This window comes from Falco rusticolus, chromosome 11, assembly GCF_015220075.1.
Source record: "Falco rusticolus isolate bFalRus1 chromosome 11, bFalRus1.pri, whole genome shotgun sequence".
NCBI classification, from domain to species: Eukaryota; Metazoa; Chordata; class Aves; order Falconiformes; family Falconidae; genus Falco; species Falco rusticolus.
In genome coordinates, this window is record NC_051197.1 from 12547590 (window position 1) to 12561772 (window position 14183).

Here is a 14183-nt window from a genome sequence, read left to right on the forward strand (position 1 = left end):
AAGCCCTGTTTGCTCTGAAGGAGGACCAATACTGCCCGGGCTGCTCTTCCCCAGCCCCTAGCCTAGCAAAGGCGAGTTCGGAGGGCTCTGCTCTGACTTCCCAGCTGGGATGAGCAGTAAAGTGTGATGCAGGGGCACATCTTTGAGAAGGTGAGACTGCCTAATTTCATTGGTCCAGCCAGGCAAATTGGATAATTCTTGGTGCACAGGTATGCTCTTGCCTTTGCCACACTGCTACCCTGCCCCAAAATCCCGCCTTCCTCAGGAACCACCTCCTCAGAGTCAGGAATGAGTGAATTTAGGAGATATCCTCAAACATCATCATCAGTCTGCGTGGTTTACTCATCTGTAGACACCTTTCATCTTTCCCTAGTGCTATCATTTTAAGGAAGGACTTCAAATGGAAAGGCAGTTGCTGGAGTCTCACAATCTATTGACAGAATCAACAGCAGGAGAGAAAAAATTGGAACCAGAAAAAAATGCATTTACAGTCTAATCTTGTGCTCAAACAATGCTGTACTATTTATGCTCCCAATGCATCCTTGAATGCTGACATTTTATAGACAATTTCCAAAACAGGGCCTTGCCATTTTTGGATTATATTTCAGCTATAACTTTTAGGTCTAATTATTTGCGCTGACAACCACATATAAAAGAGGATATATCATTACAGTGGTGCAGCACTGGAGACACATCAGCATTCAGCATACTGACATACTAATAGCAAAGTAAGGGAGAGCAAGATTGTGGAGCTATGCAATTTGCATTCACTCTCTGAAATTTCTCTGATGAAAATAACACAACATTAAGGAGGGGAATAAGAGAAAAGATCCACTGTATCAAGATAAAATACTCGTTAATAAACAACCTTGTAGCAGTCACAGTGCAATAATTAAATGCATGGTTTAGCAGTACGCAGTTTTAAGTAAAGCTGGAAAAATGTAAGATGTAATTATCAGTGCCAAACAAATTATAAGCATGGCAAATCCCAATGGAATATTTAGAAACTAATTTCTGGCTTCACATTAAATATTTGCGTACGTGGGTATTTTTGGTGGGGTGGGAAGGAGGGGTCGACACAAAGAATGAGAAATAATCTGCTCCCGCTGGCTTATATCCATTCTCAGCTGCCTCCCCTCAGCTAAACCATGCGGCTAAAACGTTTAAGTGCCTTGTCAAAGGTTTATTCTCCAGAGGTGCCTGAGCCATCACAGCGGTGCTCCAAATTCACTGAAATCTGGGAGGCTTTGGGCCTTGGCTTCAATTTCTTCTCTTTTCTTCCTCGTTCTCATTTTTCACCATTGTCTTGGGCTCAGGTAATTTCATCCTCTACGAAATCTATTTTTAGATCTGTTTTAGAAGGTAAACAAGGGCCCTGTGCCTCAGTACGATCTAAATGAGAGCACGTTCCAGGGACAGAAACGGGAGTGAAGTCAGTGTACTGGAACAACTACTATGACAACTTGTTAAAACTTGTTCCAGTGATGATTAGAAGATCAGCTCATGCAGCTGCCTGATGCTATGTGCAAGAGGAGCCAGGGTCTCTTCTCCATACCACCCAGGAGCAGTGCTGGGCTAGAGAGCCACTGCAAGCATCCTTCTCCTTCAGTGTGTGTGGAGAGACGGACCGCATGGTACCTGTATGGTGAAGAAGTCATCTCTGGAAACCAGCTTAGGATGCCTGCCAAAACCATCAGCCTTCCTCAGCATGAAATTATGAGTGCCTCAAGCTAGTTCTGGAGCTAGATTCAATTTAAAAGCTGGAGTTGCCTTTCACTATTGTCCTTTATTCACCTCTGGCGCTCTGAGGGCAGCGGGACAGATCAGGTTTTGCTGAGTGTCTATGAGCTCCTGAGCACGTCGCGATGGGCCTCCCTGAGCCATGCCACGTAAGGCTGAGGCCCCTGCCAGAGCTCCCTGCTCTCCTGCCAGCAAGAGAAAAGACCCAGCCCCAAGGAAGAAAGGAGAGGCAGACCTGCTCATGCAAAAGGCCCTCGTCCAAGCACGGAGAACTGACCATCCCCCAGAGCAGGGACTGCCAAGGAGCAGGGAAGCTGCCTCAGCACGAGGCCCTCGCATCTCTCAGCCTGCTGCCCTATGGCAAGGGAGGGCAGCATGCTGGTCCTTCTCCAGCTGAGATCAAAAGTAAGCTTTTTGCCTCTACAAAAGTTAATTTTTAAATTTTTAAAGCTACAGGAGAAACTGAGGAACATGCTCTCCCTAGCAGCTCGTGAGGAGACTGGAGATCATTCTGATCTCTGCTACCAAAGACTGCTCTTGATCTCTGGCCAGAAAACAGCAGCAGTTTAGGGGTATTACGCCGGCATCTAGCACAGGTAATGGGTTAGAGAGGGACCCCACATACAGTAGCATGCACTTCTTCCCACCCTACCTTTGAAGAAAACCACCCTGACTTGTATTTGCATGCAAAATATATTTTGTGCATTTTAAATCTCAAGCAACAAAGGCATGCAAGCAAAGTATCAATGCCATCACCAGAGTCACAGCAAACAGTAAGCAGATTTCATCAGGCACACTGTGGCCGTGCCTGGAAGGGAGCCAGAGTCTGTAGGGCCTCCTCCCCCTTTGGGGATGGCTCTCCTCTCCCTACTGGAAAAGTCCCATCTGACGTGGCGTACTGTAGATGGATAAGAAGTGAAAAGGACCAACCTTCTCGCTGATCTGAGAGATGAAAGTTTGTTTTGTTTGATGGCAGAGTGCGATGAAGATGAGGAGGGAATAAAAAAAGACAAGGAAAAACACAGAGAGTAAAAACAGGCCAAGCTTCATCTGTCCGCACACCACTGAAACGACAAGACAAGACTACAGAGGTCAGCCATGTCTTCCCACCGTGCACACACACCACTCCATGTCACGGGCAGGAATGCGCTGCACTCGCACTGCTCTGGCCCCAGCCGGCCCCTTCGCCTCCTGACCCGCTCACCGCTCCTCCAGGCAGCGCGGAGGGGACCGCACGTCCCACACATACTCACACGGAGGGTGCTCTGGGGGCGGCCCTGCGCTGGGCCAGATGCTGGAAGCACAGACACGTTTACACATGCAAAACACTCACACACAGAGCAAAGGACTCCAGCCACCACACAGACTGATGTGCTCCCACACACCCACTCCAGCTATAAAGATGATGGCATAGGCACTTTAAACCCATTGAGCACACACTGGGAAAAGCATATACATAGATCCGAATTTTATCAAGTATGAGAGAAATGTTCCAAGTGGTGAATGAAAATCTTCTACCATGAAGAGCTGTTCTCCCTCTCCAAACAAAGAGCTAAATGCAGCAGAGAGGTATTAGGCAAGTGACAGACATGCGCAGTCTCAGCTGGGCTCAGTTTCGGGAGAGCCTTATTGATACACTGTGCTGTGAGTGAGAGCTGGACAAGAAATCAGAAGGACAAAAACACCCAGAGAGAATTGAGCAGGTCCCAGTTTTTGTTCCTGCGGGAGAGACAGTAGAAGGTTAGTTGCATTTTCCTTATAGACAAAGGAGATCTTATTTCTCTAGCAGGAGTGACCTCACTCCAGCTACAGATTTGTGGCATATCAGCTGTAATGGAACCCTCACTTAGAGGATACAGAAGTGGATTTGATAGTTAAAGACTGCTTATGAGTCACATTTTTGATGGGGGAAGGAGAAGGTGGGGGGAGGAATTTGCTTTCCAGCAGAAACACTGCAAATTAGACAACAGTACATGGCATTATACAGTGCAACAGTACAGTCAGCCATTTCCAGCAATTAGAGGACAGGATTTTAACCAACACTGACATGGTACAAACCAGGCAACAAACTGCCAATAACAGCTACTACAGTGGCCTACGAAGTGTAACGGAGCTTGCAGGAGAACAGCGAAACAGTTGTTTACATTTCTCCAATTGAACTGATACCAGGGGACCAGAACCAGCCAACTTGGAGGTTAACCGGCCCATAAGCAAGGGCCACATCCAGTGAGGATCACCGCCCAGACATCCCCAAAACAAACAGTCCCAGCTTAAGGCCCAGGTTTCCTCTGTCCTGCTTCAGACAGTGGAATTACATCTTCGTCCACAAAACATGAACATAAGGCTCATTTAATCCTGTGAGACTCTGTGATGGGAGGGAACCTCTTTATTGCTGCTCCCAAGCCACCACTTTATTTCCTAATCTAATGGAGTGTATCACATCTGCATGGCCTCAGCAGACAGCAAGGGGCTTCTGCCTTCTGCTCAGCTCTTCCCAACAGGGAGGACTTGTTTCCTGCCCTTGCCCAGGAAGGACAGTGCTTCTGTCAAAGCAGGCGTACCCGTGGATGGCTGCATTTCTGGAAAGCAGAACTAACAGGGCAACACAAACTCCAAGTGCTGCAAGCATGGACCAACCTGCTGCACCCGCTGGGACTGTGTGACTGAACAGCAAGAGGCTGGTGAAGGGTGTATGACTGGGGGATGATGCTGAAACGGCTACGGGAACACGCATCCCTGCTGCAGAATTGCAGAAGCTGCAGAGCCTCCCCCTGCCCTTGGGAAGAGCTGATGGACCCCAGCCATAGCAGGGGGATTCGCTGTGGTGCCACTGGGCCTGCCCGGGGTCGAGGTGAGGGGTGCTGCTGCAGCTGGGGGACAGCCAGGAGCTTTGTTTTCAGGAACCTGCCAGGGATTGCACTGCATCAGTGTGCATGAACAGGAGCAGGCTCTGGCGGTGGCTTTCCCCACGTGTTGACACTTCAGATTAGAGTTGGAAAGGTGAGGAGACACATGTGAAACACGCTAATTCAAACAGATTACTTTCTGGTCTGTCAAACAGGAACAAGTTTGGGGCCTGCTATTTGTCACTAATTGCTGGATTATCTCTTAATCTCTTATTATATTAGTGGCTTATGGGAAATAAAAACCAGTAGCAGGCTATTTCAGAACAGCTATAAGGCAACAGGGAACACCTGGGCAGAAAGTTCTCTCTCCTTTCCTTTTAGTTAATACTTAAACAGCTGCTGCTTTATCTGAGATAAACCTGATAAATTGAAAGTTTCATCTCCTTATAGATCCCATTTACACGCTCCCTTATCTCCAGTTCTCTATCCATGTCACTCCCAAGCTAAGAAGCATGTTTTTACCAACAGTTTTTCAGTTTTTTTACAAAACAAATGACTGAGCAGTGACAGTAAATAATGTCTGCCCCCTCCCAAGTAGGGACACAGGATTTTAGGCTGGGGTTACCCAGAACATCCCCTGTGCAGAAAGAATACCACAGCTCACTAGGCACACTACCATGTTCCCACAAACACGAGCTGCCTAGCAGCTAATTTACACATGCCATTCTGTGCAAAACAGAGCGAGTCAGGTCACAGCAGAAATGCCACCAGAGGATAACAAACTCCAGAAGGTAAAAATGGGGCTCTTTTTGAGATCCAAGTTGAAACAGCGAAACAGCGAAGAGCGAGGCTGTTTCAGAGACGTGTCTGCCAGCCCTGACTGTCAGATGGCTCCAGTGCTCTGCAGGCAGAAATTCCCATGCCGACTGAATTTGGCTTTTACCCTGCCACAGACATGCTGATCTTATGCAGCAGCAGCAATACTCTAACCACAGCAGCTTGTTGCAGAAAGAATGAATTTGGGCTTCTGGGAGGTTCTGCTTTTGTGTATTCTTGGGCATTAGCTCCCTGAAACAAGGCAGGGGGCTGTGGCCAAGATACGAATGCACAGGTCTGAGAGTTTAGATCACTAGCTCAAACAAAGGAACACATTTCTAAAGCTTTCTGGAGTGGGAAGCTAATACTTTCCTGAAAGCAACAAGAAACTTCATTATCCCAATTGGCTCTGCAATTCTGCTGGGAGCTGCCAGCATCTGTCCTGTGCTGAAAACCCTCTGGTGCTATGCAAGATATTAATATGAAGACAAACCTGGGCACTTTGGAATCCAAAAGACAGAGGTTAACAGAAACCCAGATGGGGATGAACCTGTTCCTGCTTATCTCCAAAAGCACATCTTGTGTCTCAAGGACTCCACACAAATCAAATTTTATCCTTTACAGCTTTTAGAGGTATAGAGAAACAAAAGGACAGATTGTCTTTTTTACGCCAGATTACATGAGAGTAAGACAACCTCCCATTATATGCAATGAACAATGTTCTCATGCCACAGTGATGAGTATATTCCATCCTAGAGAGACAGACAGGATGCTCAGGGCACCCAACCGTCCTTTCCCATTCACAGTGCACACACATGCATGCATGAATTCAATTAAAAGCAGAAAACATCAGAGCACCAGAGGTGGATATGCTAACCCTTTGTGCAAGTGGATATGGAAGGGGAGGGAACAGACATTTCATCCACACAGATATGCAGGCCTAATTATTCCACAGACGTCTGCGCAGGTCATGTGGGGAGGAGAGGGAAATAGGTTTCAAAGTCCATTTCTGTGTTGTATTATTATGCACTGAGCCACCAGCCACTCTCCTTCTATTTTCCATAAAGGTCATTTTACAAATAATCAGACTTGAGCCTCGCACTGCACTTTTAACCGCCAAAGGACTTTGACGGAATAAAACTGTTAAGCTTATTTAGCTGAGTTCTATAAAGCACACTGAAATCTTTAGTTGAAATGTGCTAGCAGGACAAAGAATTATTATTTATTAAACTGTGATCATTATAATCATTACGGCATAGCAAAATGCTCATAGAAACAGTGACGGTGAACACACTTCACCCCAGGAGAAAACACGACAAAAATATTCATAGTCATATATGGGGAAGAGAAAACTTGGCAGAAGCCTCTCCTTGCCTCTCTGGCTCTGAAACCAGTCAGCTCCAGTATGAGAATACATACAGTCACAGCAGCAAGAACCACAGTGCTGACTGAGCAGCAAATGTCTGCTGGTGCTGAGTGCTGCACAGCTCTGGCCATGCTGCCAGCTGCGCTCACCCTGAGCCTGCTTACAACTAGCCGAGGTGCATCTGCTCAAACTGTATCTGCTCTGGCTTTGGCTACAGCAGTAGCTTCAACATGGAGCAGCACCTGGGGGCAGAGGAAATGAAGTTTAAAATACTAAAATCCCATAAAAAGGAGTGTACTTTCTTCATCGAAGGGTCATTGCTCTCTGCTGAATTGCTGTATTGCAGCATTATCTTGAGGTCAGCAGTGCCCAGAGTGTACACGTGGAGATCATGGCCCGTCAGACCCGTAGTCCTCCTCAGCCATATACCAGCTGCTGAGGGGTAGTTACCCTGTGGTCTGATTTTGCTTCTTCTGATGGTCCAGGGCAGACATCTGTCCAAAGCAGCAGTTTGGGTCACCCAGCCTGATTCAATTGCCTGTTTGTGTTTCCTGTCATCCAGGCATCTACCTCACAACTCTCTCCAGTCTTTGCTTGTCTGTGACGGCTGCCAGGCCCTCAAGCACCGGCGGTGCCCCTCTCTGGTCAAGTAATGTCACCCCCATCAACCCTGACGAGAGGCAGGTTTAATGGAGCGCGTTGCCTGAAGTTGCATATAGCTAGGTTGTAAAAAAATGTATTCCCTGTTATTTAGCCATTTTGCAGACATCCCCAGTTTTGGTAGCTGACTGTTTGACCACTGTCCTCAGCTTTTACTCTTCTGGCAATAGCCTTGAGCTTTGACTGCTGCTGCTATTTTAGCTGTTTTAATATTACATAAGCAGAAAATGTTCTTTTTAAAGGCTTCAAGTCTTGTTGCTCCAGGCCCACGTCAGTCATTCAGAATTATTATTTACACAAGGTCCCTACTGCAATAAGCATCACACTGTCGCAAACAGACATTTTGGTGAGCCCCCTCTGTGACTGAGCCTAAGCTACCACCAAGTCGCCAAGCGTAAAACCCTGTGGAGGCAGAGAATCACTGCTAGGGGTCAAAGCCACAATCCTAATTTCATTGTGGGTGATGCCTCCTTAGTGAAACTTGGCAAATAAATCTTCAGACTCCAAGCAAATTTCCCTGCTGCAAAATGAAATACTAGCCCAGCCTTTCAAAAAGCAGATCAAGAAACCACAGATTCCTGCAGTAATACCATTTCTATCAACTGAATCCTGATTTACTAGTTTGCAATTTGGAGACGGAGGAGACAATTCAGTTTTAAATAGTCTTTCTTTAAAACCAGCTGTGGGCTGCTTCTCTACAGTACGTGTAGCATTTTGGGCCAGGGAACCTGCTGCACTCACCCCACTGGACTGTGCCTTAAAGGCCTGAAAAGCAGCACTTAAGTGAAAGCTGGGCAGGAGATTTCTCATTTGCTGGGAAGTATGCAGTCAATGCTCCAGTTAAGTACTATTCTAATAGAATCTGCATTGCTCATTGCTGTAAGCAGCACTGGGGAACATACCTAGTGAACTCCACAGTGTATTAATAAGGATACTCTATTTATACAGTCTTCCTTGCTCATCTGCTTCACTGACGCAGGAAAAAAAATAATGCCATGTGTAAAGAGAAGGGCAGAAAAAACCTTTCATACAGGGGAAAGTGCTAAATAACAGTGTGTCCATTGAGGGGAGCACCACACAGGCCACTGCCTTCACAGGCATTTCACAGGACAAGACTTCTGGCTGAAAATGCTCCTCTTCGTGCAGATATGTCTAAAAGCTGTAGGCAAATGAAGAGTGAAATGTGTTCATAAAAACCCAATACCGCAGGTGAATCAGTGCAATTATACTATACTCCCAGTGAGCATGATGAAATGACACCACCTTTTTTTCCCCACCCTAGGTCATATCTGCCTTCTCCTCTTAAATCAATTTCTCATATGCCTTGAATCAACATCTTGGATTTTTGCTGCTAAATTAGACAGTAAGCTCTCTGGATTAGAGGAGTCGCATCTTCCACATGTTTCTATTCCCTTCCCTTCTCCCTGCAGCACCATCAAGTCCCAAATCTAATCACTGTTACGATGCACTGTGGCACATGTAACCATGGACCACAAATAGATGAGCGTTCCTTCATGGTGGTAACGATAAACATCCAGGCCAGCATGGCAAGCATGCTTGTGCTGAAAGTGCAGGACAGGAATATGCCACTGTGCCCCCTTCCAAGTCCTTGCTATGCCCCAGCCAGCCACCTTGCTCAGGCATGCTCCCTGCTCTTGCTTTCCCTCTGCTCTTGCTCCTCTGATGGTCTGGGATGTTTTCTGCAACGCTACATACATGGAGGGCTGAAGAGCAGCAGCAGGAGGCAGTCAGCTCCCAGCACTGGTCCCCAGCCCCATCCTGGCTCTGCAGCAGCGGACAGATAGACCTGTCAGTCTAGAAGCAGAAGGCTTATGAAGGTTGCTTTCCAGCACGCTTAGTAAGATGAAAATAATAGCTTCAAGGAAAATGCATCCATTTTCCTTTACAAATCCCTGGTGTGGAAATGTTTTAACTTTTAATGAAGTCCATCTGTGCAGAAGTGCTGGCTCTAAAGAATTCACAGAGACAAGACACTGGTGTAGCCTGCTCTTTCCTCCTCCTGTTCTTTCATTGATATAGGAAGCCCTGAGCAGCGCCTGGATACTTCTTCTCAGCACCCAGTATCTTCCTTTGTTAGCATGAAAAGTATGATAAAGATGCTAATGAGCCTGTGCTTTCTAACACAGCACACTCATAAAGGATTACCTGGGAGGCTAGAAAAGGGGAGGACATGATCAAAACCATAAATCCCAAGAGTCAAGAGACAAACAAACATTTGAACTATTAAAAAAACCCAGTAGGCTGTAAATAAGAGCAGGCACAAGCAGTACTGAGAAGTACACAGGGTGGAAATCAGCAGTGCTGCTCAGCTGTGCTTTCCGAGAAAATGGTCAACTTCTTGGGTATTCAATACAATGATGGCAATCATTATGAAACCACCATGCAGTGGCAGTGCAGCCGACACAATCTCCAGCATTAATTAATGTCTTCTCTAGTAAAAGATGCAGGTACTTTCTGAGGACCCTACTGGAAGTCACTGATCCATCTAATGACAACCCTGTAGGATTATCACAAGAATAAAAAAAGGGATTCTTTTATTCTGCACCCTAGACCTCAGAAAGACACTTTCATTTTTTTTCCTTCCTTGTTGAAGAATAACAACATTATAATTTTTTTGTAGAACATTTGCTATCAGAAAATGTAAGCCCAAATACCATCTAGGACCTAGTATGCACAGTGAATTTTATCTGAAAATAATTTATGGGGTATCCTGTCTTAAATATACAGCAGAGCTTTATCAGGATCACACAGGCTAGAGACTGACATTGTAAAGATTATGTGCAATAAAAAGGCTTGTTCCAAAAATTTATGTGTAAGAAAATGATAGTTAACAGTAAAGCATATGTCTAAGAACATGCTTTCTTCGGTGAACGTCAGGATCATCTCACATGTGTAGACTATCCATGGCCCATGCCTAGCCCAAACAGGATGGACAAACCTTGCTGAGCCGCAAGCCAAATGCAAAATTCAGTACATTCCTCAGTCCTACAGGATTCACTTGCTAAATAAAGAATGTTCATTAGTAAGAAATCAGAAAGTTGTTAAGAGAAGGTTTTTCTACCTCTTGAAGCTCCTGTGCCTTTTTTCAGCTACAGCTCTATTGGAAACAGAACATTGAGAGTCTGAGCATGCCACAGGAAGCAAAAGCATCCCAAATACTGCAGCAAAACGGCTGGGTAACAACACAAACCTATGCAACAACAGCCAACCTGGTAACTAGGATCCCTTCCCTCAAAGTGCAAAGTGACAATCTGGGATGTGTTTTAGTACAGCTTGCCTGAAAAATGAACTTGCAAGAATACAGGGAGTTTAAAATCATCCATATGTACACCGTGAGAGTGAAATGAGTGATTCCACTGCATAGATATAGCTTCATCTTCTGAATATGCTTAATTGGATACTTCAGTCTTCCAAAGACTCTTATAATCCAAATTATGCTGCAAAATAAAAAACCAGTCCCCCAGAATAAGCAAAGAAAACAATGCCAGAAGCCACCCCTAGCAACAAACACACAGTGTGTGAAGACTCAAAATTCTCATGTCCTCTTTCCATATTAACCAATGCATATACAGCTTTAAGATTGTATTTTCTTTCTTCAAAACAGAGGAAGGAAGAAATGAAGATGAGATTTAATTATTACACACCAGATTTACTATGTGGAAATAAAATCTGGTTCTAACTTCCTCACAAACAATGGGTTGTACCAGCACATGAACCTTCTTTCTTTTGTTGGGAAAACCTGTAACTAAGTTTCCCAGGGGCTCCTGACCAGTGGCTCTGGTTATACAGAGTTTCATATGAAGGAGCACATTTTTTTGCCTTGTCAAAATTAACAGAAAGTGTACAGGGAATTTAGCGCTTGCTTCTTTCCAAGCTAAGTCAAACACCTTTAATGTAGAGAAATGTAGGCAGGATACCGTCCTAATGTAAAACCTAGTTAATTCTGGTATGTTGAAAACAGTTTTAAATTGGCAACATAGCATAACCATTAGAAAAATCACTTTACATGAATTGCAGCTAATTTCCAGCAGGTTCCCAGTATGAGCCATTAATACTCAGAGGCTCAATCATTGATGCACATAAGAGAGATCAGGACAACTCCAAAAACCTGTTTGGTTTTTAAACATACACATTCCAAAGTAGAGGCCTAAGTATCAGCTCACCTATAGCTGAGCACCTCTGGCTCATCAGCACATGACCAGTTTTACACTCCTCCAGCCAAAGGTTAGTTTATACTAAAAGGATTAAGCACCCCTCGATCCCAGTTCAAATAGCTATGACACAAAGTTAAGGAGTTCAAGGACGAAAGGAATTCCAATTCTGCCCATATTTCAGCACTTTATGTAACACCATATAAACAGTAAAAACAGATTTCCAGAAACGTGAGTCAAACCCGATGTGGATCAAAGACATATTGAACTCAACTCGCTGTTTTTTGAGCAAAGGCCACATCACACAATCCACAAAGTGTGATCAAGGCACTAAGACAGGTAACATACCCCGTCACTGAAAGCCATGGAGCCTTTTGGGCAGGAGGAGAGTGACCTACTTGGGTGGAAGCTGCTCTTACCTCGAACGTAAAGGTTAGCTGGGGCAGAGTAGCGGGTTCCTGCGCTGTTGGTTGCAACACATTCGTATTTGCCTTGGTCTGACTCCTCACTGTTCTCTATTTGTAGAGCTCCTGTATACAAACAAGAGGACAGAGACAATTCAGGTTACGGCAAATCTGGTAACTGAACAGCCAGCCTCAGAAAAGGAAGGCCATGTCCCATGCTTTTATATCTTCCTGGATAAGTATATTGTGATGTTCCCTGGACCCACAGGGTACCAGCATGCAGCCAAAAGGTACCCAGTCTGCTGTTAGAAGCTTGTGAAATAGATTATTGTTATTTTTTTAATGTACAGGGAACCATTTATGAACCACCCCAACCACTTATACTCATTGCTTCAATAACGGAAAAAAACATACACATACACACATATTAATTACAGCTTTGTATGGAACTCCTGTTGAATAAAAGGACATTTAATAAGCTTTTAATCAAAACAGCCAAGCACAAAGCACACTAACTGTAGCTGTTTGTTTCTTATCTGATGCATACAAAGCCTAGCAAATGCTCAACAAATTGCGACCTTCCTGCAGAAACTGGCAGAGTCCCACGTCTCCCACCTCACCACCCCTCCTTCCAATAGACAACCCCTTCTGAGAAAACACTTCGCTTTTCGTCAGCTTCCTCCATGTCAGTGATCTCCTTGTTCTTTCAGATTTCATGATATGTGACAAAAAAAGATTAGAAACTCAGTCTGACACATCAAAGATATACATCAATGCAATACAGGCATTTTGCCACACCGCGCGCATGTGAAAGGCACCCTCGCTTTGTTCCAGCAGTGCCTGCTCCTCCAGCTTTGGGTCAGGAATAGTTGCTTAGCCCAGACTGCAGGTTCCTTGGGACATGATCTGATCCCACCCCCAAAGTGTCAGATGCGTGAGGGGTGCATGTAAATAACCGCAGTAATTGTCTGAGCACACAGAGTAGCAATTTACACAGGGTACTCATGATGTGGAAGTGAGTGCTGGCCTAATGTGGTTTTTTCTCATCTGCTCAGATTATTCCACCAGTGCCCAGCGCCACTTGGCCTGGGAGGCTGGTCTTTTCTACAGCTTCTTGCCTAGCACAGATGACTGCAAAATTGGTCACACCTAAACTGCTCTAACCAGGCCCCATATGCAGACTAACAGACGGAGATGCAAAGAAAGAAAGATGCGGGATGTGTATGACAGCAAGCTGGCACTGCAGGAGCAAATGGCCATTGCCCAGACACTGAAGCGGCTGGTGCCCAAGCAACGTGGGAATAATTCTTAAAGTTCCTCCAAGTGCTCAGATTCTGCTGGTTAGGATTGCGTGTAAGGGAACTCTGCTCACAAACCATATACTGAACTAAAAGAAAACATTAACCCCTTTGCTTTTAAGGATTTGAACTCATTTCTGCCTGCCACGGTTCAAAACGACCACTGAGAGAGGCACTGAGAATAGCTGGTGAAATTGCCTTCTCCCCTCTTGCTGGTTCAAGCTGCAGAGGTCAAACTCAGTTTTTCGTATCATCAGAACAGAAGAAAAACTAATGTGAATCAACCGCTGCCACCTACATTATTTAGAAGGATAAATTGAGACTGTAGCATAAGTCTATATGTCATGGGGAAAAATGAACTTCCCCAGGTTCTGCCATATAATAAAAATGATGTACAGAGCCCTCCCTATTGTTGCATTAGTGCTGGAAATGAGGCTTCAGCTAGACAGAGAAAGCTTGTTCGCAAAAGTCTTTCCACCTAGTAACAAAAGGACCTGCCAGCTTTCCCTAGCCATGGCACTTTCTGGACACCCACGGGCCAAAGCCTATAGACCACTGCTGCTTAATTCAGGGAGAATGCTGAATTTCTACATGCTGTCTGGGAAAACATCTTCAAGCAGACAGCAGCATGACAGGCAGTGGAGCAGGACGAAGCTTCCCAGCATTGACAAGACACAAAGCATCAGAGAATCTAGAAATGGAAAAGACCTATTAGGTTATCTTGTGCATCCCTGGGGGCTAGGGCAGGAATGCTCCCTGTTGTAAATGTACTTGTGTTCTGTCCAATCCCATTTGACATGGCCAAGTGATAGGTCTTTCACCCACTTCCTCAAGGAACTGATGCCACAGCCTGGTTATGCTCTCTGTCAGGATGATTTTCC

General features: G+C 45.2%; 1 protein-coding gene across 14 annotated transcripts in view; it reads right to left on the reverse strand.

The window, feature by feature from the left end:
- Window positions 1-14183, reverse strand: part of PTPRF (protein tyrosine phosphatase receptor type F) — a 392629-nt gene that overhangs the window by 81094 nt on the left and 297352 nt on the right. For 8 of the 14 annotated variants that reach the window (XM_037403550.1, XM_037403549.1, XM_037403548.1 and 5 more), the window contains exon 7: window positions 12020-12130. In XM_037403550.1, the coding sequence (XP_037259447.1) occupies window positions 12020-12130 (111 nt within the window). Of the gene's footprint in view, window positions 1-2670; window positions 2683-12019; window positions 12131-14183 lie in introns of all 14 variants that reach the window. The other 6 variants (XM_037403535.1, XM_037403536.1, XM_037403537.1 and 3 more) reach the window with 1 other exon arrangement.